Here is a 27,018-nt window from a genome sequence, read left to right as displayed (position 1 = left end):
CGACATTTCATTTGCTTTTCTAAAAGTGACAACCCCAGGGAGCAAGGGGAGGGAGAGAGGGAGGGATAGTGAAAGAGCCTGGTGATGAGTTTTGAGCAGGGCGTGGAGGAGTGCTATTTAAAAGCGCCATGCATCACTGTCAGGGAGTGAGAATGCACAAATGTGCACATACACACACATGCACACCTGATCAGACAGACACAGGAAACACACACATGCACAGAGTAGCGCACCGCAGCCTGGGTGGCAAACTGAAGTTGACCCCCGTTCCATTTCATCAAATGTAATCTGAATGAGCCACACAGCATCATCTGTTTTATACACACACACACACACACACAGAGCTAGTGATCAGCCTAGTGTCTAGCCTGCTTAAATCACAGCTCACTTAAGGAAAAAACATATCACCTCACTGAGAGACACACACACACACACTCCTAGTCCCATTTGTGTTAATACAGCCCCTGGTTTTGGGCTTTAGGGCTCATATTTGCCATTATGGAGATGATGGCTTTTACGGGGGCCTCTCACCTCACCTTGCATTGGTCGGGGAGAAGAAAGGGGGAGAGTCGGAATGAAGGCTGACACCTCAGCAGGATTTATTTGATTGTGGATGCGAGGCGGTGTCATTCTGGAGTAGGGGAGAATAAGGGGGGACAAGATGGGCAGAGGAGGCCTGGACCCTCGGGCTAAGTGAAAAGAAGAAGAGAAGAAGATGGTGGGGTGAAGGGACAGACGGAAGGAAAGGAAAAGATGTAAAGGGAGAAATGAAATAAAAAGGAAGAGATTAGAGGGGGAGCAGAAGTGGCCCTCTTTCCCTTTCCGTGAATCAAATCAAATTCCCCTTATCGCACATTATTTGAAGAGGTTATCGGGTGCGGTAATGTGGTTACACGCCGGGCTGCAGCTGAGAGATTTCCTTGTTTACCGATGTTGGCGGGTGTTATAGCTAACCGGCCGGGCGAGGGGTGAAGGGAGGGGGAAAAAATAAGTGGGAAGGGGAGGACGGGAAGACGACAAAAGAGAGGTAGCAGGCATAAACACTTGATGCATGTCAGAAAACTCATTTAGGGGAACAAGGAGTGTGAATGGAAGTGTGTGTGTAGGAACATACACAAGGAGACAACAAGGACAGAAAAACTGCTTCTGCATGTAGACCCTTTTGTAATTCCATTTGGGAAAATGCACGTATGCATGTAGTGTGTGTGGGTGTGGCATCCACAAACATACTGTACATGTGCCAACTCATAAATCTGGTCCTTCTCTTTTCTGACTCTTATTGCTGTGTTTATACCAGTTTACTTGCACAGTGCTCATTAGCTGATTGTGTGTATAATTTACAAGTTCATTCAATCCCTCCTTAGCAGTAGATTTTAAAACAGAAAATTCTCAAGTTCAAAGCAAACAAATGTTTCTTTCATTTACGCTGCTTTCATCTTTAAAAAAGGACAAATTCAAAGCAGAAAGTTCAATTCAAAAAAAGCTGATGGTGTTAACACCCTATTTGGAGTCTCTTAGTTTTGGTTTCAGGAGCAGTCCAACATACACCAAGCTCCTGTTTCCTTAGAGGCAGGAACGATGGGCGAGATAAAAGCGAAGGGATGACACACAATACAGGTCATTAAATGGGATTTGGACCCACAGTGTTGTGAGTACATGCTTTGCCTCTTAGCCCATTGAGCCATGAGGACACCCCAAATGGTTTTTTATCTCTGGTCCCATTGAGAGTGAGTATTGAGCTGACAATCCCTGTCCTCTCTGGAGGTGGCCTTTTACCTCAGCTCATTGTAGTCGGTGACTGGGAGCCTGTGCTATCTAGCATCTATTGATTCCCACTTCATCTGGACCAAAGCAACACAAGGAGAGGAGAGAGAGAAGGTGTGTGTGCGTGTGTGTGTGTGTGTGCGTGTGTGTGTGTGTGTGTGTATGTGGGTAGCAGAGGAGAAAAAGTTAAAAAACCAGGAAGATAAAGGATAATGTTTCAAGTGTTTAAAGGGAATAATTTCTTCATGATGAATGACATTTGATGAATTTTCATCAGATATTGGCGGAACCAATACCTATACTTACCTGAAACAGTCATGCATACTGGTGACAAAAGGATGGGAAATAAGAAAATAAACAATTTTTGAGAGGAAAAAGGGACAAAAACAGAAGTAAATAAGCAAATAAATAAATAAGTAAGTAAAGCAAGAAAGGAAAGAGGATGAATATTACAGGCAGAAACAAAGGAATGTCAAATAAAAAGTCCATTCATGGAAAAAGTGAAGATGAAAAGATGGAAAGCTGAAAGGAAAGGACAAATATTAGGAGGAAAGCATGAGTGAAAGTGTAATAATTACTGGAAAGAAAACAAGGGATGGAAAAAGAAAGGAAGAACCTTCCTCTTTGCTCTCCACTCTTCCATATGATCTAGCTCTGTCCTCCTCACCATCTGGTGTCTATAATTGCCTGTCTAGTTGTGTGTATGTGTGTCTAACACATGTGTGTGTTATTAAAATGTATAGGACTATAGGAGCATATGGATCAGTGTGATATTAAATATATATTATATGTGGTTTTATTTTTGAACTACATGATTAATTATTTGGGTATGGGTTTACATATACAGCAGCTTTATCCTTAATTTTATCTGTATTTAACAGCTCAAAAATGATACTTAGATTGCTTTAGTAGCTTAATGCTTGATGATCCTGAAGTTACCAATGTTTTTGTTTCCCATTTAACACATAAATATGACATATTTCCATATTTTATATAATAATCCTTTGTAGACATTTGCCTCATTAAAGCACCATTTTTTGGCAAAGGGAGGGATATCATTAGCATATTGTGTTTTGTATTCGATGTAATGTGTGCTTTTTTAGGTAATTAATACACATGCAGCAATGCACATGCACAGTGGTTTAAAAAAACAATGCCAAAGTTTATTACATAGAAATGAACACCATAGAACCTTATTTATTTAGTGACTTATTAAATATTCTAGGACATGAATAGAAGGACACTTCATGTTGAAATGATTAATCTGCAGATTGAATTTCTCTGTAACTTCTGCTGTTTGGTGGCTTGCATTCATTATTGTTGGCATAAAAATTGTGTTCAGCATGTCAGAGACGGGAGATATAGGTGGCTTGTTGCTGGCAAATGTGTGACTCTGATATAAATTCCATTGACGAATTCATGAAGCTAAAGTTAGTGACACTCTGGATTGGCCAGGACCATTGGACCATTGTACTGTACATGTCAGAGTGCTCTAGCAGCCAGTAAATAAATCAGACAGAAGATACAAAAAAAGTCAGTGGATATGCTCCCTGCCAGCTGGGTGACATATTGTCTCGTGACATGAACAACAACCAGTGAGCACCATTAAGTGGATCAAGTGACAGAGATGCAAAGGAGGGAAGTTGGTGAAAAATGAGAGAGAGCGAGTCTGGGGAGAGAAACAAAAAGGGTGAAATCAAGAAAATGGGAAATAGAAGGGGTTAGGTGGAAAGACAGATGTGGGGATTGAGAGTAGGAGAAAGAAGGGAAGGAAAGTGAGAGAAAGAGAGATGAGACAATCCATCTTGGCACATTAGAGGAGATCAGGCCTACACTCCATCATGGCTGTCAGGGAGACATACACCTCCTCTCTCCTCTCTCTTCCATGCCTCCATCCATCCCTTGTTCCCTCCGCCAGCCGGTATTTCACTGAGGAATCTCAACACTAAAAAGTCCTGTCAGGCCTATTTCCTTGTTATTGTCCAGCCCTCTCCTCACCTCCACCCTCTTCCCCCACCTTCTGTGACTCCACTGCCTTCCCTCTGCTCCCTAAGATTAAATGCACCCTTGTTGCGCCTCAGGCTGTGTGTGTGTGTGTTTGAGCTACGAGGGCCAAAGCAGGATATGTGGCAAGTGTGTGTGTGTGTGTGTGTGAGTATGTGTGTGTGCCCCAACATTAATCATCTTTAAGGCGCTGACAAGCCTGGTGTGCGACATCACATCACATCAACAACTCCTCCTCCCCACCCCCCTTTTCTCCTGTCCTCTTCTTCTTCTCCTCCTCTGGATTTATCTGTTCATTCACCTCTCCCCATCGCCCACTTCCCTAAGGGAGCGTTTGACAAAGGGAGGGAAAAAGAGAGGGAGAAACAGAAATTAAGAGGGGTAAGAATTTCACTAGGACAGTAAAAGCTGAGGAAGGAAAAGATAAGCTAGAGGCTGCTGACACAACCTGCATTTCAAAGTTAAAGAATCTAAGCCACAAATATTTCTTTATTCGCTTTATTAAATATTTTTCTATTTCTTTCAAATGAACTATGCTTGTTGCTTTGATTTTGTTTTCATATCAGATTTGTCCTACATTTTATAATACATGTTCCTGTGTTTTCAGCGATAATAAAGTTGTATTTGGCTGCCTGTTGATGTTCCACCTGTTCCGTTCAAATGAAAGCAAGTATATGCATGTGTTAGAGCACATAGAGTGTTTATGGTTAACAGGTTGGTTTTGGAACACAAAGTCCTCCGCTCTCCTGTTCCCTGCTGTTGCTGCCCTTCTTCTGTCACACCCATACATTTACATCAATTTTAATACAAATAAAAATAACATTTATACACAAAAAATCCACAATTCAAAAGAAAATGACTGCACATTGAATTGCAAAAAAGTAGACAGTGAAAAATAAGCATTTCCTTTTAAAAAACATTACATTTTCTGCAGCAAAAGCTTAAAAAAATAATTAAAACACAGACATTTGTTTGTGTGCATGTCTATGTGTTTGTTCACATTCTCCAGGTGTGTGTTCGCCTATGGAGCTGAAAGGGCCCCATCAGCTGCAGACAGGAATTGGATCTTTCTTTGTTTGCTGTGGCGATTGGTGACAGCTTCAGCATGACTCAAATTATCTTGTCAAAGCAATAAAGGGGAGAAAGGAGGGGGGAGATGGAGAAACAAGGTGGAAAAAAAGGAATTGGACTGAAGGCAGCATGGAGCAGAGTACAATGAGGTAGAGAAGAACAGAGGGTAAGAAAGGAGATGAGAAACATGGTTAAACAAAGAGGTTGGAAGGAGAGAGAGTGATGGAGGAACATAAAAAAGTGGAAGAGAACATGAAAAAGAAGAGAAAGAGAGATGAACAAAGAAATAATGAAAGAGGAGATGGGAGATAGATGAAAGAGAAGGCATAAGAAATGAAACAAATAAATGGATGGCACCAGACAGAAAATTAGAAATGGATGAGACCTGAGAGTTGGAGCAAGAGAGGGGTAGGTGTGGAAGAAGAAAAAAATAGGTAGAGAGAGAGAGAGCCGGAGAGAGAGATAGAGAGTAATCGATTACCTATTTTTCAAAGTCACTTAACGTGTCCAGTGCTGTGGGCTCTGTTAAGTAGCGGTGCGGGATGCACACACACGCTCTGAGAACGAAAGAGTGAGAGGGAGGAGACGGCGTGTGTGTGTGTGTGTGTGTGTCCCACTAGTTGTCTCTTGATGAGTCCTCTTGCAGGAAACTGTTCTGACAGACCAATATGTGAGCAAGCATACACGTCCCCAGGGTGCTGTGTGTGCATGTGTATGTATATGTGGTTGAGTTTGTGTGTAAAAGAGAGAAACAGTAAAGACAAGACACATAGGGAGTCCCCCTACCTGGTCCTCTTGTTGCCATGGTGACAAGCAATCTAAACGGGATATCCTGGCTGAGGTGGAGCCTATTGTTTCCTGGCTAAAAAAAGCCCATTTGATTGGTTAAATACAGGAAATTTTGGAAGTGTCCTCCAACATTAAACACTTTCAATAGATGTTATTTTTAGGTACACTTGAAGAAGTAGGATGTGTAATACTGTACACACACAGCCACAAAGGCTGTTTTGCAAAACACACAGTTTAGAATATACACAGTCCCAACATGCTTCCAGAAACACAACGACACAAATATGCTCATGCTCTGAAACACTAACACAGACACACACGTACAGGTGGGCCCCACCCTCTGCCCTGCTGATCAAGGACAATGAAGTGAGGTAGTGTTGGCAGACTCTATACAGCATTATCTCATCCATGGATCACACTTCTTTAAAGGAACGTTACACAATGGAGACTGTACAGCACTCTATAACTTTTTTTGTTTGTGTAAAGTAAGATTGTATGTAAGTAAAATTAATTATAGCACCTAGCAAGAGCACATAATAGTGCTCGCAGAATGCAACATGTGCCTTTAATGATGAATGCTTAACCTTAATTTTCTTGATTTTTAACTTTTGACTGTGTTCATCTTACATATATACTAATGCTTCTTTCTTTGTTTCTTATTTTGTCTCCAGGTAAAAAGAAGATGTCCCTGTATGACAGCCAGGCTCCAGTCTGTCCCATCTGCCAGGTGCTGCTCAGGCCCGGAGAGCTACAGGAACACATGGAGACAGAAATAGAGAGGCTAGCTACCATTTGTCTGAGGTAGGCTTTAAACATGTGTGTATGCTGTTTCTCTCACAGAGTCTAATCAAAGGTCAAAGTGGAACTGAATCTGGTGACACCAAAGGTGTGTTTCTGTACTGTCTTTTTTCTTCTTTGAGCATAGCTGAAAGTTGTGAATATGTGTAACAATGGTCTTAAACACAGATAAAAAAAAAAAAAATAAAAAAAAAAGCTCTGTTTCAACAGATAATGTGACCTTTTCAGCCTCCCCCGAGTCTTAAAGGAATTCTTTTAGTGCAGCTCATTTTTAAGAGTTAGATGGGGAGATTTTATCTCAAGGTTCAAGGGCTTTTTTTAACCATGTGCAGTGAATACAGTGGATAATGAAGCTAAACAACGTTCCTTTAGGAACCATGGTGCTACACAGCAATACAAATGTAAGTATTTGTGTATACATTACATTACATTGTGTTTAATACAGAGTTAGCTCAGTGACATGTTTAGCCTAACTAAGCACCAAACATCTTCATCATCATATCTTTTGTACTTAACCTGTAAAAATACAAACACAGTGGCTAAATGCTGTTTCTCAGGTATCTCAGTCTGAGGAATGTAACTCTAAACAAAACCCAGCTAACTTTTGAATCTTTTGGTCATTAGCTTGCTGGCTGACTAGATATAACATGTAAATATGAATTTTGTGGTGGAAAATTGGCTTTTTTCCTTAAGACTCTTGAAAGATTATTTTTTTTTAGAATTCACGAATATTCATATTTTTGAGGCACATGACAAAGGGTTAGCTTTTATATCTGGCTTACTGAACCATATCTTTTCTAGGCAATAAGTGTGTATAAGTGTGCAGTAAGTGTGTATAAAAGGCAGAGGCATGCTATCAGTGTAATGCTAAGAGTTTTCTATGGGGATTAGGATTCAAACCTGTGACCTGAAGTTCACTATTACCCGTTCTTTCTCTTCATGGCAGTTGCACGAGCGGCTTCACGGTGGATAAATCAACTCCAAGTCATTTTAACGATAGGACATAACCATTAGGATCCATATTTCACCTAGACTGCACATCTGACTGTGTGCACGTGTGTTTATGTACATACATGTGTGCTCTGTGTGTGGATGCGTTGTGACCCGGTGTCCACCTAAGCAGCCCAGCTCTACGATAGTCCCCATTAACCCGTTGGAACTGGGCAACAGATAGCATCACCCCACGTGGAAATCACACTTCATTAACCCCCATTTAGACCTCTTATACCCCTCCTCCTCTATGGTTGAGTCCATATACCACTCCTCATTCTGCTCCCCTCTTCTTTACTGTCCTCACCCTGATCTTCTCTTTTGCATTCTTGATTTGCACCTCTCCATCCTTGTGGTTTCTCTCAGCCTCCTTTAGTATGACTGCATTCCTCCTCCAATCCTTTTCTGTCTAATCCTCTTTCTTCTCCTCTTCACCAGCTTTCCATTTGATCCAAAACGTCACTCTCTCATCTCATAACCTGATTCTGTCATTTTTTTTTCATAACCCATTTTTGTCTTGTTTTTAGATTTAACTTCAAATTTTTAAAAGAGCTTTATCCCTTCTAGACCAAAGCAGGGACCTGGTATAAACCCACTGACATCAGTGTGAGTGAGCCAACTTGTGTAACTCTTCCTGCCTTTGTGAGGAGGAAAGGATGTATAGAGAGGCAGCAAGACAGTAGGAGAGAAAGTTTATATGAGTATTAGAGAAGGATTTGTAAGGATTTATAAAGTGATTCCTTACCTCAAAAAAAAGTCGACAGAATTATTGAAAATGGGGTATATATGGGGCAGCACAGTGCTTTGGTGGTTAGCACAGTTGCCTCACAACAAGAAGGTTCCTGGTTTGAAACCCATCAGGGGCCTTTCTGTGTGAAGTCTGCATGTTCTCCCTGTGCTTGTGTGGGTTTTCTCCAGGTACTCTGGTTTCCTCCCACAGTCCAAAAACATGTATGTCAGGTTGATTGGTGACTCTAAATTGCCCATAGGAGTGAGTGTGAGTGTGTGAGGTTGTTTGTCTCTATGTGGCCCTGTGATGGACTGGTGACCTGTCCAGGGTGTACCCCTGCCTTTCACCCAAAGAGAGCTGGGATAGGCTCCAGCAGATCCCTGTGACCCTGATTAGGAATAAGTGGGTATAGATGATGGATGGATGGATGGATGGGGGATATATGGTGATAAAAGAATAACGACAAGCTAAAAGAACGAGAAGTTAGAAAAAATATGGCATCAAAATAATCCACCATCAATTAACTCCAGATGAAGGCCATGAGATGTGACAGAAAGCTCTGAAAAAACAATAAATAAAAATTCAGATAAGAATATTTTGTCCCGTCATTATTTCCAAGGTCAACAATGACCCGTCAATCTCAAATGGAATAGAACAGAAAAAAATAAAATAGGAAGAGCAGCAAGGGTAGCCATACATCATTGTGTGATATGGTGAGGTGTTGTGTATGTGTTTCAATAATTAATAAAGGTTAGTAGTCTGCCCTTCCCTCTGGGGGTCTGAGAGACTGCAACAGCCTGGGGAAGCTTCAAACACACACACACACACAAACACACGCACACACACACACACACACAGTTATTTAAGGAAATTGCGTCATCCTCCGGTGAGATGGGATGGTGGCTAATGTCACGGCTGGCTGATTTAGCTACTCACTATTAAACCATCCCAGCCATACACACAAGAACTAAAAGAAGACAAGCAAAGAGGAAGAAAAATGGAATTTAATGGATACAGTTTAAAGATACTTTAAGCAACATTTTCCTTCTCATACTCAAAAACACACAAAATATCTCAGTCTGACTCTGTATGCTTGTCCATGTTGGAGGGAATGTGAGCTAGAGATAAAACTAAGGCAGAAAATGTTGTGTGTTTGTGTACATGTCTTATATCACAAAACCAACCACATTCTATATCACGCACACACACACGTACTGTCTCTCCCTCTCTCTGACTCTCTGCATGGTAGCAGCCATCATTGAAAGTGACAGTGGGAATTTGGTCCAATTTGTAGTAAATCTGCCTTTAATGACGACCAGCGCTTGCTGAATAAAAGAGTCGTGGGTATGGAAACGAAGGTGTGCATATGTGTGTGAGGAGTGTGTGCCATGTCTGCCTTGTCTTTTCTATAAATATCTGTCTTTTTTTTGTGTTTTTCCATTTGTTTTCTATTTCTATCTTTCCTATTCTGTGCTCATTTGTGTGTATGTACAATGTTTTTGCTACATTGTGGGGACTGCAACCTGCCACTGTTTACACAGTGACATGTGGGGACTCCACATCCTCGTGCAGACAAAGTCACAGCCTGTAAATCACTGACTTTTAAAGAGACAACTTGGTTTAAAGTTAGGGTGAGGTTATAGTTAGGTCGAAGTTAGGCTGAGGGTTAGGGTCTAAGGTCTTTTATGTATGGACATGATATCACACTCTCACATGCACACACACACACATAGAGTTGATCAAATGGAAATCTATCATGCCCTGTACACACCAGGTGGTTCATTGGGGCAAAACAATCTACATACCCCTTCAACCACCTCTTCTTCATACTACTCCATCATCCTATTCCTTTGTAATTAATTTGCCTGTACCCCCCGCTTCTTAAACAGATGAAGGCAAAAAGGCAAAAAGCAACCAGTGTCTTAGCATCATCCTGCATTCCTCCTTTCATATATTCCACCCATGTCCCACTGAACAAAGACCTGTCTTTCTCTTTCTCTATGTCCTCTCTTGATAGGGAGTGGAGGTGGGAGAGGCAGAGGGCTTCCTTGACTGTCAATCAAACTCAGTCCATCTGTGTTTCAGTAGGACTGATGCAGATTTAATTAGGTTTAGGGAGGGTGGGCAGTTTTACTGAATGTAATTACCTATAAATTACAAAGGCCCATCTTCCTATTCAAATGATTCTCTGAAATCGCATTAAAAATGACATCATGTTACACCAAAAAACGTGCTGATAACTTTCCTTAGTGATAAGCAATGTGGGTAATGTAGATTAGTCATTGTTGTATATGTACTATGTGTAGTAAATTTTGTGAAGTGTAAATGTAGTACTGCATCACTCCACAGGAGCGCTCCATCCAGATATTATAAACCTCACAAACTATAATTAAGCTTCATGCATATCTTCAAATTAATTAAAGTGTCATTAGAGTGTCCCCATAAACATGGGCATAAAATGGAATGAGTCAGGGAAGATGCTTTTATTTTTGAAAACCTACCTGTAATTATATTCCAAGTAGGTATCCTGATGATTTATTATTATTAAGGACCCATACTACTATTAATCTTTCTACATAATGCTTGCTGTCAATAAGGTAATGATCGTAATCAGTTTTAGTGATTGTTATGTACTGCTACTTTCATATGTTGTGTGTAATTGCAATTTATTTATGTAGTTCATCAACACTTGGATTCATTATAGAAGCAAAATGTAGAAAATGATTAAATTGTAACCAGGTTTTTTTTTAGATAACATCATGGATATTTTTAAATGAATGGATCAAATATGATTTCTTATGTCCTGACTGGTTTTATTCAGTAGACATAAAGTCCATATCTTGTACTTCTTGTATTGCAGGTGACACAGAGCAAAATGGTATATTTGACCCATCACCTGATCCCATGCACTTATACTGTTTGACTGCTTGCTGTTTATGGTCTCATAAGTTCTTGCCCGTCCTTTAGTTTTCACTATTTAAAAAAGAATAGTGTATGGCACAGTGGAACAGTGTGCAGTAAGACATGTTTCAAGCAGCAACATGTCCTCAAATGTCTTCACACACATACCTGATTAGCAGAATACATTTTAAATTGCTTTGTGTCCCAGCTTTTATTTCTCATCTTCTTTTTTTCCTCTTGTCTATATGTGTTAGTTTCACTGCTCATTTCCACACTTTGCTTTGAGATGGCAGGCAGCTGGAATTTCCAGCCCCATAACCCTCACCATCAAAAATTCATAGAACCAGACAAACAGACGTGTGAAGCTGTGAGAAGAGACAGCAGCCCACCAATTCTCCCATCATTCCCTCTCTCTTTCTTTCTCCCATATTCTGGCCTCGTTTCATCTTTCTCTCGCTCGATCTCTCTCTTCATGTTGCCTGCTCTTCCTCCCTCACCACATCTCTCTTTCACCTCACATTTCATCTTCTACCTTTTTTCTTTCCCTCTTCGCCCCTCCCGCACACACACACAAACACCCCTCCATCATCATGGCAATTTTCTTCCATCATGGCAGGCATGCGACTGCTGTTCTCTCTCACTCTCTCTCTTCCTCTCTCTCGTTCTCTTGTCGCTGTTTGACACTGTCAACAAGCAGGTAGAGGTGGCTGTTATTGTTGATGCCTTTGCAGTGGTTTCACGTAATGAATAAAGGGGAGATAGGGGGAGAAGGAGAGAGAGATGACAGGGACAGAGATAGAAAAGGGGTAAGAGAGGTGTGCGGGGGGGGTGGAAGGTTGGCAGATTCCCCTGCATTACACGGCAGCTTGACTGTGTCACCCATGTTTGTTCTCTTTGTTGGTGGAGGTGAGGCCCACTGTTCGGGTTTCACACACAAGGCAAGCCCACACGCACACACAGCAGCAAGATACAGATGCATATGCACGACAGATACGCACAAAGCACAGGCACAGTAATTTCACAGACATGTACACAATGCACAAAGGCACTTATACATCCGTACAGACACATACATACGCACTCCTGAACTAGCTACTCATTCAACTCATTTATTTCAGAGGAAAAAAGAGGCAGTCCTATCGGTGCAATGAACATTGGTTATAAATTATGTGGAAAATCTAAACATTCTCCCACTGTCCTTTGGTTGTTTTTCAACTTTCCCTGTCCTATTCTCTGCTCATCTGGATCAGGTGTGCTCAGCCAATCAGAAGCTGGAATAGACCTGTTCTCTGTCATCATATATTCCTACCTATCTCTATGCAGCTGTGCATTATATTTTACTGCTCATATATTTCCTTGTCTTGCTCCGATGCCTTGTTGCATTCCACTTTATACATTTTTTTCTCAGTTAAGTGACATATAACTAAGGCTTCTTATTCTTATTATCCACCCATCCATCCATTGAAAAAGGAAAGCCCTTGTGTACCAAGGCATGCTGTCAGATTAGAGGTCATGCTCAATTCAGTTTCTGTCTGTATGTCACTGCTTCTGTGTGTGTGTGTGTGTGTGTGTGTGTGTGTGTGTGCGTGTGTGTGTGTGCGCGTGTGTGTGTGTGTCCAAGAGGGTCCAGAGTGCTAACAGGGTCTCAAAGCAAACATGACAACCCTGTCTCGCTTTGTCAATGTCGAGCTTGTTGTACGCTTCGAAAGGATCCGAGAAATTTATCTGTTTTGGGTTGAAAGTCAGTGAGAGGGAAAGGCACAAGGGAAGAAAGTGATGGTGGAGAAAAACAGAGAGAGCAAGAGAAAGGCAGCAATGAGAAAAGAGGACAAAAAACAGACAAAAGAAAATCAGACAGTTAAAGTGTCAGAAAAAGAGATCTGAATTGAAGTAATGTGAACAGTATGTGTCTGATTGGTTAACAGATCGAAAGTTTAACTTTCCATCATTCAATTCCAAAATTCATTTCCATCATTCATCTGCTAAAATGTCATGCATCTATGTTGCTGGAAGATGTCTTTCTTTCTGTTTCTCTCTTTCCTCCTTTCTCCTCTATAATGTTTACAAGGCAGCTGATTGTCCTCCACATATTTCAAAGTGTCAAAGTGCCTCCCCACCCCAGGCCAACTACACCAGCAAATCAAATCACAGAAAAATCTATTATTTCCTGCTTCTGCCACTGCACATCACTGTGTCTTTATGTACATGCATGTGCAAGCAGGAAAAGCTGGAGAATAACTGCCTTAATAAAAAATAATTACAGCTAATCTGATCAGTGTTTCCATCAAATGAAGAGGTACATAATAGATGGACAGATAAAGGGTAAAAGATGGAAGATTGGTGGATTAAAGTGAAAAAATGTGAACAGGTTTCAAGTGACTGTGACATATTGTTTTAAAGAGACGTGTGTAAACTTCCTAAATATCTCCACAGACAAAAGTCCTAAAAGTTTCATCATGTAAAGAGGTCATGTAACAGATCATGCAACACTTTATCATGATATAATGTCACTATATTAAAAATAAACTAAATTATGTTTTGTTTTCATTCTCTGCAGTAAGAACCCTTCACCTAAGGATGGGGCAGCCACTCCAGGAACCCCCAAGGTGAGACAAACCTACATTTCATTAGAATGTCTTTTTCTCTGTGAATATCTTGAATAAACATCCATTTTTTGTACTTTATATGCAAAAATGCCAGACGTTGCCAAACAGAAATAAACCTGCTCATCAAGTAGAAATGCATGCACATTTTATCAGAGGTTGAGATATTTCCCAACATTTGTGGACTAGTGTAATTCTTTCCCATCCTGATCCAAGCTGTTACTCTAGTGCCTCTGTTCCTCTTTGCCACAATAAGATAAAATCAGCTGTAATGTGGGCCTCTGGCTTGTATCTTACAAACACACACACACACACACACACACACACACACACACACACACACACACACACACACACACAGAAGTACCAGTCTCCCATCGCCCAACAGGGCCAAGAGGCACTGTACTGTGATTGTTCCAGTCAGAGACACAATGAGATGCACACAGTCAGAAAAGCAGAGGTTTGGGGGCCAAGTACAAGAAAAAAGACAGATAATGGTTAACTGTGGGAAGATGTATTCATGATTCCCTTAAGTAACATTCCATCATTGGGTCTGCCCTCACTAACTCATCTAAACACACCGCTAGCTGCCAGACTGAAGTCTTTTTACAAGAAACACAGAAGAAGACCTCTCCACATCCTTAACATTTTCTCTAGATAGACGGTTTAATAGAAAACTCTCATTTCAGAGGGCTTTGGGTAAGCTGTGGAGGCTGTGGCTGGATCAGACAAAATATAGGGAAAAAAAGCAAGAAACTTAAGAGATGGTGGGATGCATGATAAGTATAAACCTGATAAGTATAACCCTGTTTCAAAGAATTATTTTGCATACTTGCAACTTTTTAATGTCACATTTTGAAGCTGTTTTTTAAAAAAATGTTGAGACTAATCATGTTAGATCTTAACACGAATGAGTGAATTAGGATTTTAAATAATGAGATATACTAGGACAAAGTTTTAATGTAGGGACTTGTACTTGAATAGTATCCAAAATAACTCTACTCTTTACGTCGTTATTAGTAAGGTCTATGTCAACGTCAGTAAAGCAATCAGGCTTTTCATCATTTCCATATCTGTTTTAATTTCTAACTAAAGACAATGTGGAAGTCACATGACCCACTGCAGAAAAAGTACATCTGATGTGCACATGAATACAGCATAATAGCCCCAGATTAATTCACCATATATCCATTTTCATTTCGGCACACCTTTAGGTGCTGACCTGGGCTTAAAGTGGTACTCAGCACTGTGGGTGGGCTTGTACTTGAGAAAGGCAGGCAGAGTAGGGTTGAAGGGTGAACGCTGGCCTTCCTCTCTGGCCGTGACTGTGCATCCCACCACTGTTGTTTAGTATTCAGCAGCAGGCCATGGAGAATGAAGAGGGCCAGCCAGAAGCACATGTGCCTGTTGTTGTCATCCCCTACCCAGCATGCACCACCCACCTGCTGTTAGAATGGAGATTAACCCCAACACACCTGCTTACAGGGTGTGTTCAGCACACATGTGAAGCTAAGGTGACTGGGCTAAAGGAAAAAAAGTGATAATCTCTAGGACCACACACTCTGGGAGATACATGCACACACATCCACATCAACACTGGACAATACTGTACACTACATGAAAAGTTTTATTTTTTTCTCTCTGCCTCATTTTGTAGAAAATATCAATTTAAAAATGTTTAAATGTGATCCACCTGAATTTAATTGGTTGGTTTAAAAGACCAAATTTTCGGTGGAAGGTCTTCATTTATAATCTCTACATAGAATTCTGTTAAATGTCATATCCCAATGATAAAACTAAAGCATATTCCCAAAATGCCCCCAGGTAAATGATTCCTGACCTTTTTAAACCTGGGTATAAGAGGGAAAAACGATACACATACACACACACACACACACACACACACACACAAGCATAAAAGCACCATGCATAATGTCCAATTTACTGTGGCAGCACTGGAGGTTGGTCATTTCTCACATATTATTATTAGATTACTGCTGTCGAGCACTTAAGCCTCTGCTCTGCCCCTTTCCACTTGATTAATAGGAGACGACTGTAAATACAAATATTTCATAGCCGCCTTATAAAAAAAAGCAGTGGCACATGAAAACATAAACACACAGACACACACACACACTGCTACAGCTCTGTCAGGACTAAGCCTTGTAAAAAAAAAAGTGATATTGCGTTTTAGTTCTCTTTTTTCTCTCTTCCATGTCTTTATCTTCTTGCTTCTTGTTCACTTGAGGAATTCCCTGGATTGTCTTTGTCACAGAGTGGGTTAGAAGAGGATATCGTTTTATATGTGTGTGTCTACAAGAGAAAAGGAGCGGGTGTTGTGTGTTGTGAGAAAGATTTATGGACAGACAGTGTCCTGTAATGTCGGTTACACTTCTCTTTTTTGACGTTTACCCTTCCTCCGCTTTTTTCTTTTTTCCTTATCTCTTTTTTTCAATCTCCTGTTCTTCCCTAACTCCTCTTAACGCCCCATAAACATTAACTCTAATCAGTGGAAGGGATTTTATAGACAAAGTCAAGTATTTTACAGTCATCAATGACATGTCACTCTCAGCATCTGTGACAATAACACTGATGTTCTCCAAGTGTAAAGATTTCCCAAAGTTTTTTTTTTTCTTTTCTGTGTAAGAGAACATTTAACTGACATTTCAAACATTTTCATGTTTTACTCTTGAAATGACATTTCAGCTGCTTTCATCTCTCACTCCTCAAATCAAAATGTAACTGCTTACGCGTCAACTAACATTCTTCTTTTACTGTCACATTTCCTTTCAGTGCTTACAAATCAAACCCCTTCATTCAGGTCTCAGATCTTCTTCACCTTTGAACATCAACAACTAAAACTTCTGATCTTCTAATTTTTGCAACTGATCATATATATTTCCACCATCTTTGTTCAGTGCTTACACTTAAGATGAAATCTCACCTGCTTTCATTATTTCAGTTTTTTCTGAAAAATGTAGCTTTTTTAATGAGTACACTGAGCACGAGTGAGCATGAATTATTGCTATGTTAAAATTATTTTATTGTGAAGCCAAGCTATGGGATAGCATGAAGTGAAGAGTGAGATTGTATCTGTTTTCCTTAAATCTAAACGTATTCTTGAAACAGTATTGCTCTTGCCCTGTCCATGTTTATTGATTATTCCTATGTAGAAATGCAAGGGCAGGCACAGGTGCTATTACTGTTCTAGAGGTGAAAATATAATGAGATCGTCTGCATATAGAAGACATTTTAGTTCTCTCTCCCTCTCTTTCTAGTCGATGCTGTTGTCGGTGCACATCAAGCGTGAGGGAGAGTCTCCAGTGGTCTCGCCTCTGTCCTCTGAAGACGCCCACCACTCCGACAGATACCAGGTCACACACACGCGGGCACACACATACAAAGAGCTTCAGTCAGTCTAAGCTGCCATTTATGCATTTCCATATAATATATGATAACCCCTACTCACTGATGATAAGGGATGGAGGAAAACTGATATTCCATCCCACAATATAGCCCACTATAAAGTATCTTTGTAGTCTTTAAGGTAACATATAGGACAGGTAAGGCCATGAGAACTAAACTACAGTACTAATTATTGACATAATCAATATTTTGCTTTTGAGAAACCACAAATTCCGGCAAAACATTAGTCTTGGCTTCCTAAGATTCTAATGTTCTACTTAGATTGAGTTGAATGTCAAAATAAATTGAAATAGAAACACAAAACACATTCTCAGTCCTGCTGTTTTGGCCGTATTAACAATATAGCAAATTGTAAGACTTCCACAATGTGTTGAATCAAATTATGACAGATGTAAAACAGTAAAACAGAGGATGACTCTATATTGTGTTTTTTATACCCTCTCAGCTTTTAAGTTGACCAAGAGGCCAATCTCTTTAAATCTCAGATGTCTTTAAAGCCACACTGACTGCTTTTATCTCTTATATTCATCAAAGTTTGTTCGGGTAGTTCTTCCGGCCATGATGTATCTGTGGGTTAAGTGAGTTTACCCCCTCACACCATAAAATAAGAACTATTAAGTCCATGCAGACATTACATCCATACGTTCAGGATGACACAGCTCATAAAGACCTTATAGCATTAAAGTAGATTTTCTCATTAAGTGAAACTGCTGAAATCACCTTATCTTATACAAATGATTAAGTCAGTCGGTGACTCTTTTTACCACCCTGAAATGAAGCATAATTGCAGACTTTGCCACCCGCTCTCTGCCTGTCAGTATTCTTTTCATCTGCTCCTTGTCCATTCCTCTTAAAACCTGACCTACTGCACACATTCAGTGAGTGTAACGTGGCCTACATATACAGTGCATACAGCAGTTGAGGTGATGCACAGCAAGTGGGCCAATACCTCAAGGGCTGGTAGGGAGAGGAGAGAGGAAAGGGTGAGAGGAGGACTAGAACCAAAGGAAGAAGCCTGGATACTTGATGGTTTCACTGGTGGACAATGAACTGACAGTGAGAGGAATGAAGTGCTGCCCACTCACTGCTGCCATGTCAAAGACGCACCTGTCCAGGCCGTAGCTGCGACCGCGGATCCTTTAGTCAGCACACAGGTGAAGCCGTACAGGCCCCTGGGGCTGAATCCCAGTAGACTTGAGGTGTACATTCTGCTGAAGATAGAAGAAGACAGATGAATCTGACTCAATTTATTTTATGATGCTATAAATTTAATGTTAAGACCATTATTTTTAATGATACAGATCATGTTTCCCAGACATCCTGACATAGTCATCCCAAATCTTCTAAATTAAATTAGATAAATATATGATGTAATCTTGTGACACATTTGCCAGTGGCAGCTTGTAACAGAGTACATTTTCTTATGTACTATACTTAAGTACAATTGTGAGGTACTTTTACATTTGCCACATTTTGATGTTATTTGTTGTAACCTTAATGAAATTCTCATTAAGTATTTAATAATGAATTGTAAATATTCGTTTTTGTGTTAATATATATTAACAGAGGTAGTTACAGTAGTTAAAAACAATAGTTAGTGTAGTAGTATGGTAAAATAGGCTGTAGTCTGCATGTATAATGAAAAGGAGACCCGCTGCTTCCCCCTAGCGGCCGACATCCACAACAGCAAGTGACGTTTACCCATTTCCGCCTCTACCGCATCACATGATCAAAACAAGGCAACATGGCGTCGGACATAAGTAGTTTTTGCTCATACGGGCGCCACTTTCAATCCTTCCCCATCCGTATTAAATTATAGACGCAAGCTTCAGTTCGCAGCGATGTACAGTATCTAGAAACATATGCGGACAGTCTGCAGCAGTGAGTTCCAGCGGCTGTAGGAGGAGCTGTGGCAGGGAGCTGGAAGTGATGGAGGGGGTGGAAAACAAGAGAGAAGTAGGTTTTTTTTGTTTACACTGTCCCAGTCCGAGCAGACAAGCTTTCAGCATCCAAAGCAATCTCACTGTGGAAAGTTATATTTGCAGATTAACTTGTTGAATATTGTTTCCTTAGTGTCTAATGTATATCTCCCCCCTCTTTTTTTCTCCTCTGCTTGCAGACATTTTTACGAGTTCGAGCAAACAGGCAAACAAGACTGAATGGTACGTACACACATCGTCTCACCTCCTAATATACCTAATACCCACCTGTTAATACACATAGTGTGACTGCTGTTTCTGGAAAATATACCTACAGAGTTTTTTGAGTGTCAGAATATTTTACTGATAATGAATTATTAATGAATTAAATAAATAAATTGGACAATGTAATAAAATTCTTTAAATGTTTATTTTATTTAGTTTTTTTTTCTTTATGTAGTAAATTCCCAGGAGCACAACATAAAGTTAATACAAACATGAATAAAAAGAAAGTGTCATTGTAATTATCATCACAAATGACTGACCATAGTAATATCACCTGTTTCAGGGCACAGTAGAAAAATGACCTGATGTTTTAGTTTGATGGAGCATATTTCTCTAGCATTTGCTGTTTTCAGGCGATGTTGACCTGACGTCTGTGGGTTTCATTTGTCTGAAGAAGGCCAGTGTTCACTAAACATCTGCACGTTATTTAATAACAGATATTTTGCAGTGTATGCTGCCTGTACTATATATCTATTTTAGTTGAAGTGTAAAGATACTAAAAGTTCATAAAATTGTGCTGATGCAGGCACAAGTCCTCCTTCAACCTGTTTCCAAGTGTAGACTGAATTTCCTAATCAGGCTGGAAATTATATATGTCCTTGCTCTTTTTGTACAATGCAAGTACAATTAAAATAAAATGGATTGGAGAGACACATGAATATATATAAGTATACAGTATCTTAAATTTTAACTTTAAATGGTCAGTGTCACACAAATTAATAGAAAAAAATAGGCTTAAAATGGGATGCCAGCTGAACTACAATGCAGAGGCTTCTGGAAATGAGCTCTCAGAACAGTGTTGTTAAGGTGGTTATCACATATCACCAGATAATGATTTTTTTTTTTTTTTTAGAAAATCATATATGGCTTTAGTACACAGGAGGGGAGGCATAAAGTGGGAGCGAAGACACTTTTGGGAAATGTGGCACAGACAAATGGGAGAAACTTTCACCTAGAGATCTCTGAGCTTCTGTGTGAGCTTCCTGATTTGCTAACTACTTGAGCAGCTTTTATCTACATTGGATCAATGAAATATTTGGTCACTCTACTTCTCCCAAACCTCAATAGGCATCATTGAATGCTTCATAAAAAATGCAGCTAATAGCCTTTCTTCTTCCACTGAGCACATTTTGACATGTCACAGTAGGAGAAGCAGAAGTCTAAGTAATAAAACAACCAACCATTTAGTTGCTTCAGTTTCAGGGACTTGATATGGTGTATACTTGGTCACTATCGCACTGCCATGGCTCTCTGGGACACCTGAGTAGAACAAAGTTATTGTGTCAGACATTTCCTCTTGGCCACTGGAAATCATCTGATGTCATTTTTTTCTTTTGCCAAATGTCACATTGTCTCCAAAGTAAATTTTCCAATCTATCAATCTTGTTTGGAGCCTCTAGAAATTTTGTGTTTCCAGTCGTAATTCAGCAAACTGATAGCTATTTCTTGGTTTGAGACATGACAAGAGCCAACAAATACATTGTTTAAACTTTGCCCCCCATTACTTTCGTTCTGCCCTTATGTGAACTAGGAACCTTTATATGTGTAGTATAAAGGCTGGGGGGGGGGGGCACAGAGATCCCTGCTGGACCTAATTAGTAGCCTTCCCACTTTTCAAACAAACAATGCTCCTTTCCATTAGTGTCCGAGGAGAATTGGCAAGAAGGAGGAGGAGTAGGCTTTTTCTTGATTTAAACTTCCCAGCCTCACTCCCTCCATCTTCTGCCCCTGCAGTTATGGTGTATTGCTGTATGTCGTCCTCCTCTCCCTCCGTCTCCTGGTGCTGTCGCTCCTGGCCTCCTCTGTTTTCCCAGCCAGCTAAAAATTAATGTCCCTGTGCACCATTTGCCGTTAAAAAAAACGACAGAGACTTAGGGCGCAATGACGGCTGTTCTGCTCTGTTAAATTTCTAATTAAATGTGTGTGTGTGTGTGTGTGTGTGTGTGTGTGGAGGGAAAGCTCTGACACAGGAGGAGGAAATAAGAAGTGGAGTGGGATGGATGGAGAGAGTGGGAAGGGGATTTAGATAGTCAAGCTTGACTCTTGTCATTTCTTCTCAACACATTTCATGAGAAGCCAAGTTTAGCAGCTCAGCCAGCACTCATTTGCTTCTAGGCTTGGAAAGATTTGAGAATAAAGGGCAGACCTACTGGGGAGCCACATTATACTCAGTCAGGAAGCATTCATCTGACATAAATATCCCTCAGGTCTTTTTGACATTTCTCTTGCCTTGAAACCAGTGATATTATGTTCTCATGAAATCTTAAATAATTATTACAAATGTTTAAAACCAAACTGACATTAAACTGTGTCTGTCTGTCTCCGCCCCCAACCACTTTTAGCCCGTATAGGAAAGATGAAGCGGAGGAAGCCTGAGGAAGGGGGCCAGGTATGTCCACTGTGCAGTGCCCCATTGGCTGGGAGCGAGGAGGAGATGAGTAGACATGTGGAACAATGCCTGATCCAGGTAGTACAATCCGGGCCGCAAACCCCGCCTACTACCAGTCGGACAGCCTATCAACCCTTCTCTTCTTGTAGATGCTGAGCAGTCACCTCTTTACTTCCTGTAGATGCTGTCCAATTACTTCTGTCCCCTAGTGAAAACAACCAATAGTAACTATAGTTTCCTAGATATCGTCTTTGCTTCTTTGAAATGGTGGTGCTGCTTTCACATCATATGGGAATAACTGTCTGAATGAACCATAAACAAAACAAGCTAAACTCATTTTAATGAGCCCAATGCAAACATGAAAGCTTTTGGCATTTCAGGATTGCTTTTGCTGGAAACATTAATTTGGCACACTATCGGTTTCTTTTTCATTCATAATGCAATCAATGATGGTTAAGTTCACAGCACACTAAATAATCTAAAACAGTACTTGAAATTAAGTAACAATCATGAGTAACAATCCTAAAATGACTTTAGTGTTATGTCATTTTTTTAAAAATTCTTTTTTAACATACATCTGTCTGAAGTTACTGCATTTCCATTCACTGATTAAGTAGCACTTACTGTTTTAGTGTTGGTATATATATATATATATATATATATATACACACACCAATTATTTTTTTTGTTAAATAAGAAGCTTGTATCTGCAGTTGTTCCCATATGACATAGCGGCATCATATTCACTGGCATGCAGCTCCTATATGAGTATAACAATCTGTAGTTTCTGTAGTTTGGGGCCAGTCTGCCTTTGCTTGCAGTAGATGTTGCCCAAACAGAAAAGTATATTTTTTTTAAATTGCCGACCAGTGATGGCCTGTCCTGTTGTGGTTGGTGACCACTCCTCTTGGGTGCAGCTTTTATTTTCCTGTAGATGCTGAGCAGATACCTTATTTCTTAGGGGTAGAGCAGTTACAACATGTCATCACCACTAATCACCACTCCTCCTGTATCTCTCCACACTGACTAGCTACAGGGACACTATTAGCTATTTTCCATTAGCAGGCTTTTGGTGTTCTGGTAATATACCATGCTGCATAAGCTGTGTTTTCATTACGCATTTACTGTGTAAGATAACAGCTTTAACCCCACTGTGTAGTTCAGGATCACAAACAGGCCCAAAATGTGACAGTCCATTATATCTAACTCAGCTGTAATGTATTTGGAAGGGAGGGGTTATTGTCATTTAGAATTTAGTTTTAGGTTTAGCTCCTTCTTTTGTTTTTCTTCCATTCATTCCTCATAGTGGTTGAAAAACCATGAATAACTTTAAAATAGTTTCCTGTGGCTAACTCAACACTTCGTACAAGAGAAAGCGTAAGCATAGTTATACTTTATTCATAAGTCTGGTGATGTAAAAAACAACAAAGATAGCAGTTGTCTCTCTATATTTTTTCAAAAATATACCCTGTTATTAACATGTGTCCCTGTGTGTGTTTGCGCTCATCAGCGTGAGGGAGCATTAGGTGACGAAGACTCTGCAGACATGGACGAGAACGTACGGGGCTTTGAGGAGTATGAGTGGGCAGGGCAGAAGAGGATCAGAGCTACAGCTTTGTTGGAGGGAGGCTTCAGAGGTATACACACACACACACACACACACACACACACACACCTCATCTCATATAGTATGCTAGTGCTGTTTCAAGTGCTAAGTTCCTGTTCAGAGGTAGAGTGTCTCATCTGTCTTTCCTTTACTGAAGCAGCATTGTTGATAGTGCTGGTGTGTGCACTGTGTGATGATGTAGGGGTCCAGTCTTCTGCTTGTTAGATGACTGACTGGATCTATGGTCATGTCCAATCACAGCAGTTTGCAGTGCGCAGACGGGGTCAGCCCAGCTTCTTGTCTGTTCCTGGTTTCCTTTCTCTATGTCTGTCTCCCTTTTTGCTTCTCCATCATTTCCCTGTTCCTGTCCAGTTTGAGTAGTGTTAGTCCACTGAGTCCTGTGTTGAGTGTGACTGGGGAGCTGTAAAGGTGCCAGTGGTCTGGTGGCAGTGCGGTTTGGCCCAGGGTCAGGCCAGCTCCGCTTGGCTCGGCTTTACGCAGCCCTCTCAGCAAGGGGAAGGAAAACACATTTAGCTCGGCAATTGACACACTGGTCACCCCTTTGTCCGTGTGTGCGTGCACGTGTGTGTCTGCCCAGAAATGCAATTATAGAACTGGATGGCAGCGCAGGTCACTGGGGAGCACAGTGGATGCTCTGTAATACAACACTTACAGTGCTCTCACTTAACTTCATGTTATCATCTCTTTTTGGCCCTTTTTCTTAATTTATTTTTTATCTTATGTATTTAAGTATTAAATGGAAATTCAGTTAATGTGGTTCAATACTTATCTATAAGACAGAAGTTTACTTTTCCTTGCGCAAAATCAGTGTCCATCAAATAATATTCTGATCAGGGACAGCTATCCCCTGTTTCAGCTCAGAGATCAATTACAGAAAATTATTTAATTATGTATGAAACTCAGGGACCACTCTTAAATTGTTTTTTATTATTTGTATCTCTATGCACTCTCAAAAATATTAGGGTGAAAAATGCTGTTCACAGGTTTCCAGACTTTCCAGAGCCCAAAGTGATATCTTTAGTTTGTTTAGTTGGACCAAATTTCAGAATTTCATAGAGCCCATGGTGATTTGTCCCCCAAGTCCAAAACACATAAGCATTCAGTGTACAAAACCTCCTTCATCTGAAAAGTTGAAACGAATATTTGTCTTTCTTTGGTTGAAAAATAACACACAGTTGATTATCAGAATAGGTGATGATTAATTTTATCTTTTTTTCTGATTTTTAACAAACTTTTTCATCACCACAATTCCTGTGTGCATAAACCCAGTCACACACAGAGTTGTTCTTGCCTTGTATTTCAAGTCGAGGTCATTTCTATGTGAAATGACATCAACAAGGAAGGCTATAATATCCATATTCCTCACATCTAAAAACTGAGAAAACCATCTGGCCTTGTGGTGCTCTAATTCTGCAAAGAACATTTTCTTACATTTCTAATTGCCCAGAAGTGCTCTAGCACACATCCTCTGCTCAGCCATCTAACATTGCAGTAAAGCAATAGGTAATTTGCATTCATATCAACTTCAAATTCTTGAAGAAGGCGATACTGATGTGATGAGGATGCCCTGAGAAAGTTGATCAGTTTCATCACTGTATGCATTCTGCATACTCTGCTGACAGAGTGGAGCACACAACAGACTGGTCTGTAATACAGTGGTGTATGAGCAGAGGTCTGGATTATCTGAGTCACTGCTCCCTTTTCTTTTCCTGTCATGGAGCGTCCTCCATCAGTGGTGATGGACACAGCATGTTTCAGGCTGATCCCTTTTTGCGTTAACATTTCTTTATGGCCACATATATGTCTTCTCCTCTGGTCCTCTGTGTTGTAAGTGCTGCGACACCTAAGATGTCCTCAGTAAAATCTTTCTTCTTTGCATGGTAAAATCTGATATACCACAAGTTGAGCATTGTTATTAATATCAGTCAATTAATTAACTGCCGAAGCTATGCATGGTGCAGTCTGAATAGCAGCCAGTCTGAATAGTAATCATTTGTTAGCTCTGAAGAACACTAATTATTTTGAGCCCAAAATGTACCGTTTTTTTCGGACTATAAGTTGCTTTTATAAGTCACTTCAGTGTATAAGTGACATTTGTAATTGTACTAATTATAGTATAAATTATCCTATGATGATCATAACTATAAAAATCATAACTGAATTTATTCATCCGTGTCTAGTAACCTGAATGCCTGACACTCACTCTAAACTTTTTCAGCTGCAGACATTATTACCTGCAATTTGAAGTCTGCAGAATAGCACTGACTTTTGTGAGGCATTTTCACTTATGTTACACTAGGAGTTGTAGTTCAGCATGAACTTAAGCTTTTTTACTTTTTCAGCAGAACAGTGTTATCTTCAGTTGTGCCATCGAATGCTAATGACTGCTTGACAGAATGAGTGTAAATTAACACATATAAGTTGCAGGACGAGCCAGAGCACTAGAAAAGCGTCACTTATAAATAAGCAAATATGGTACCTTAATTAAAAATAAATGTTTCTTCCACTGCTCCACAAAACATGTCTCATGTAAAACAGAGGGAGGAAGAAAGATTTAGGTAACCCATCAAGAAGGGCACAGATGGAGGTAAAGAGGTGTCATCATCTCTTAAAGAGGCTTTTTCAGACTCTCTTGGTTCAGCCTCTGCTCTCATCCGTCCCTCTTCCTGCTTGCCGCCTCTTCTCCCTGTCTGATCTGTTGTTAAATACATACATGCAGAGCCTCACCTGTCTCCCTCTCTCTCTCCCAACCCTCTGCGAACCAGAGAGCCAAAGAGCAGCTTGTGGGGGAGGGAGTTGGCTTTGCTACCTGTCCATCCATCTGTCTGGTGCTCCATGCATCCATCCATCCAACCACCTCTCTTTCACGTCATTAAATGAGCAGACACAGGACCCTTCTGCAGCTCTCTAATAGGGTATCTTGTGATGTGACACAGATAACTGAGGTGGCCTGGGGAGAGTGACTTGAAACACACAGACTCACACACATGCACGGCAAAAGGCTTAGAAGGTGGATTTTGTCTAGAAAGCTCCTCAGTGGTTCTAACACACGCTGCTGAATCCAGCAGGCTCTTGAGAGAGTGGTCAGCTAGACGGATATAGAGATGTTGTGGGGGGTCTCCTCAGCTGGCAAGATGAAGAGAGGGCCTATCCCTCTGTGAACTGCCACCATCCTTCCCTCCCTTTGAGACTGCAAGGAAGAAAGGCAGAGGGAATAGGCCTCTTTTAATGGAGAGGAGAAGGAGGGAGGGAGGGAAGGAGAAAAAATCGAACAAGATCAGCTCATGATTCAACTCTGTGTGAGTGGAGACTTCCCTGTGTCTCGTACCAGCTTAGTCAGGTTGAAAGAACCCCACTCAGCGCAGAGAGCTTTTTTTTTTTTTTTTTTTTTTTTATCTGTCTAGTGGTTAGTCTGTTTTATCAGTTGAAAAGTAACTCGATTTTATTTCATAACTTTGCAGGATACATTTAAAAACATCTACACCATTTGGGACAACCAAAAATTGTACCATAACTGAATGCATTTTAATAGGGCAGGATATCATCACAATTTTTTGAAGAAGTTTTAGCATTTCATTGACTTTTGAGACAAACATTTTGAGTTTGTTATTCTCAAAGAGCCTGTGTTGATGCGAGCCAGGAAAAGCCTCACGAAAAAGAGACCTCAGAAGATGATCAGTGCAACATGACTTGCAGATTTGTGTACTCATTTAGTTTTTTAT

At 40.4% G+C, this 27,018-nt stretch overlaps 1 protein-coding gene across 7 annotated transcripts in view; it reads left to right on the top strand.

Moving 5' to 3' along the window:
- Positions 1–27,018, top strand: part of rnf220a (ring finger protein 220a) — a 155,281-nt gene that overhangs the window by 109,298 nt on the left and 18,965 nt on the right. For 5 of the 7 annotated variants that reach the window (XM_026314549.1, XM_026314547.1, XM_026314548.1 and 2 more), the window contains 6 exons: positions 6,300–6,429; positions 13,605–13,653; positions 16,929–17,024; positions 19,196–19,238; positions 21,623–21,747; positions 23,180–23,306. In XM_026314549.1, the coding sequence (XP_026170334.1) occupies positions 6,300–6,429; positions 13,605–13,653; positions 16,929–17,024; positions 19,196–19,238; positions 21,623–21,747; positions 23,180–23,306 (570 nt within the window). The remainder of the gene's footprint in view (positions 1–6,299; positions 6,430–13,604; positions 13,654–16,928; positions 17,025–19,195; positions 19,239–21,622; positions 21,748–23,179; positions 23,307–27,018) is intronic. The other 2 variants (XM_026314550.1, XM_026314546.1) reach the window with 1 other exon arrangement.

Source organism: Mastacembelus armatus, chromosome 17 (genome assembly GCF_900324485.2).
Source record: "Mastacembelus armatus chromosome 17, fMasArm1.2, whole genome shotgun sequence".
In the NCBI taxonomy this organism is placed as follows: domain Eukaryota; kingdom Metazoa; phylum Chordata; class Actinopteri; order Synbranchiformes; family Mastacembelidae; genus Mastacembelus; species Mastacembelus armatus.
This window is presented reverse-complemented; position numbering and strand designations above follow the sequence as displayed.